This window comes from Orycteropus afer, unplaced genomic scaffold, assembly GCF_000298275.1.
Source record: "Orycteropus afer afer isolate SDZICR_OR568_19922 unplaced genomic scaffold, OryAfe1.0 scaffold00026, whole genome shotgun sequence".
In the NCBI taxonomy this organism is placed as follows: Eukaryota; Metazoa; Chordata; class Mammalia; order Tubulidentata; family Orycteropodidae; genus Orycteropus; species Orycteropus afer.
Window position 1 is genome coordinate 9,279,240 of NW_006921613.1, and position 1,705 is coordinate 9,280,944.

At 29.6% G+C, this 1,705-nt stretch overlaps 1 protein-coding gene across 1 annotated transcript in view; it reads left to right on the forward strand.

Annotated features, from left to right (window-relative positions):
- Positions 1 to 1,705, forward strand: part of FAM227B (family with sequence similarity 227 member B) — a 318,111-nt gene that overhangs the window by 39,327 nt on the left and 277,079 nt on the right. Inside the window, exon 4 of the mRNA XM_007935308.1 lies at positions 510 to 577. Coding sequence (XP_007933499.1) covers positions 510 to 577 — 68 coding nt within the window. The remainder of the gene's footprint in view (positions 1 to 509; positions 578 to 1,705) is intronic.

Here is a 1,705-nt window from a genome sequence, read left to right on the forward strand (position 1 = left end):
TAGATTGCCCAACCTTCCTTCCAAGGAGTGGCTGGTGGGTTTGAACTGCCAGCCTTCTGGTTAGCAGTCAAGTGCCTTAGGCACTACACTACCAGAGTTCCCAGTAAAGTAGAGAGTCATTGAAAAAGAGGAAGCGCCTTAACAACATGGATTGATACAGTGACTACAACAATGGGCTTATGCATAGTAACAATTGGGAGGATTGGTGCAGGAGCAGGCAGTGTTTCATTCTGTTGTACATAGGGTTTCTGTGAGTTGGAAACTACTTAATGGCACCTAACAACAACATAGATATTTAAGTTAGAAGGTGACATTTCAGAAAAACAAAAGGAAACAGAAAATATAATAGTACCAATAATTCATTCATCTTAGTGTGTCTAGCATTATGCTTATCAAAATAGCTAGTTGATCACGTTTAATAGTTTCATGTGTATTTCTTTAAAGTACTTAAACTTCTCTTCATTTTAAAAGGATATATATAAATATTGTGAATTTTCCTTTTTTTGAAGTTTCTTATGGACAGTTGAAAACACACAAGGAATTTCTACAGAAGTACTATAAGAAAAAGAAGATAATGGTAAGGAATTTATGTTTTATCTTTCTTGAAAATTTATATTTTCACAAAAATATAATACTTTCTCTAATTCATTAAATATGTTATGAAATTTTTCATCCATAAATATTACTGTACATTATCTTTACATGTATTTTTCATAAATAAACTAGTGTAGTAGTTTATTAACTACTAACTAAGGTTAGTTTTCATTATTCACCATTATTTACAAGGCTTTTATGAACAAATTGGAGTTAAATATTTTGCTTATCCATGATTAGTTTCTTAATATAAATTTCTAGAAGTAGAGCCATGTAGGAAAGGAAATGTAAAATTATAGAATTTTGATATATATTATCCTATTGTTTTCTAGAAAGGTGAGATCAATTTATATTTGTAACAATAGTGCTTACTTATTCCCTTGCCAATATTACATATTATCATATTTTTTAATTTTTATACATTTATAGGCAAAAATGTTATAAACCTCATACTTTTACTAATGATAATGAATTTTTGCTTATTAGCTTTTGTACTTTTTTATTTAGAATTGCTTATTTATGAGTTTTGACTGTGATTTCTGAAGTGTTCCTTTTTTAAATAAGATATGTTTATGTATTTAAAATATTAACTGTGCACAGTAATGTTTGTTGTAAATATTTAACCAGTTTCTGTTTTGGCGTGTACAATTTTTATTTTTATAGATGCATAATTTTTATGGAGTTTTTCTTCATTTAGTGCTATAATTATTAAGAAGACTTTCTTCATGACATGGTCAGATAAATTCACATGTGTTCTTGTTTTAGTCTTACAATTTCTTTCTTTTGTTTTCTTCTTTTTTTGTGTGGCATTTAATTCTTAATATGTTTATTTTTGTGTAAGAGAGTGAAATGCAAGAATCTTATTTTAAACCCATCAGTTAATTGTGTGATTTTTCTCCATATACATGCTACACCAAAAAAATACCAAACTCATTGCCACTGAGTCGATTCCAACTCATAGCAACTACATTGGGTTTCCAAGGCTGCAAATCTTTATGGAAGCAGATTGCCTCGTCTTTCTTCCGCAGAGCACCTGGTGTGTTTGAACCACCAACCTTTTGGTTAGTAGCCATATACCTTAACCACTATACCACCAAAAAAAAAAAAAAAA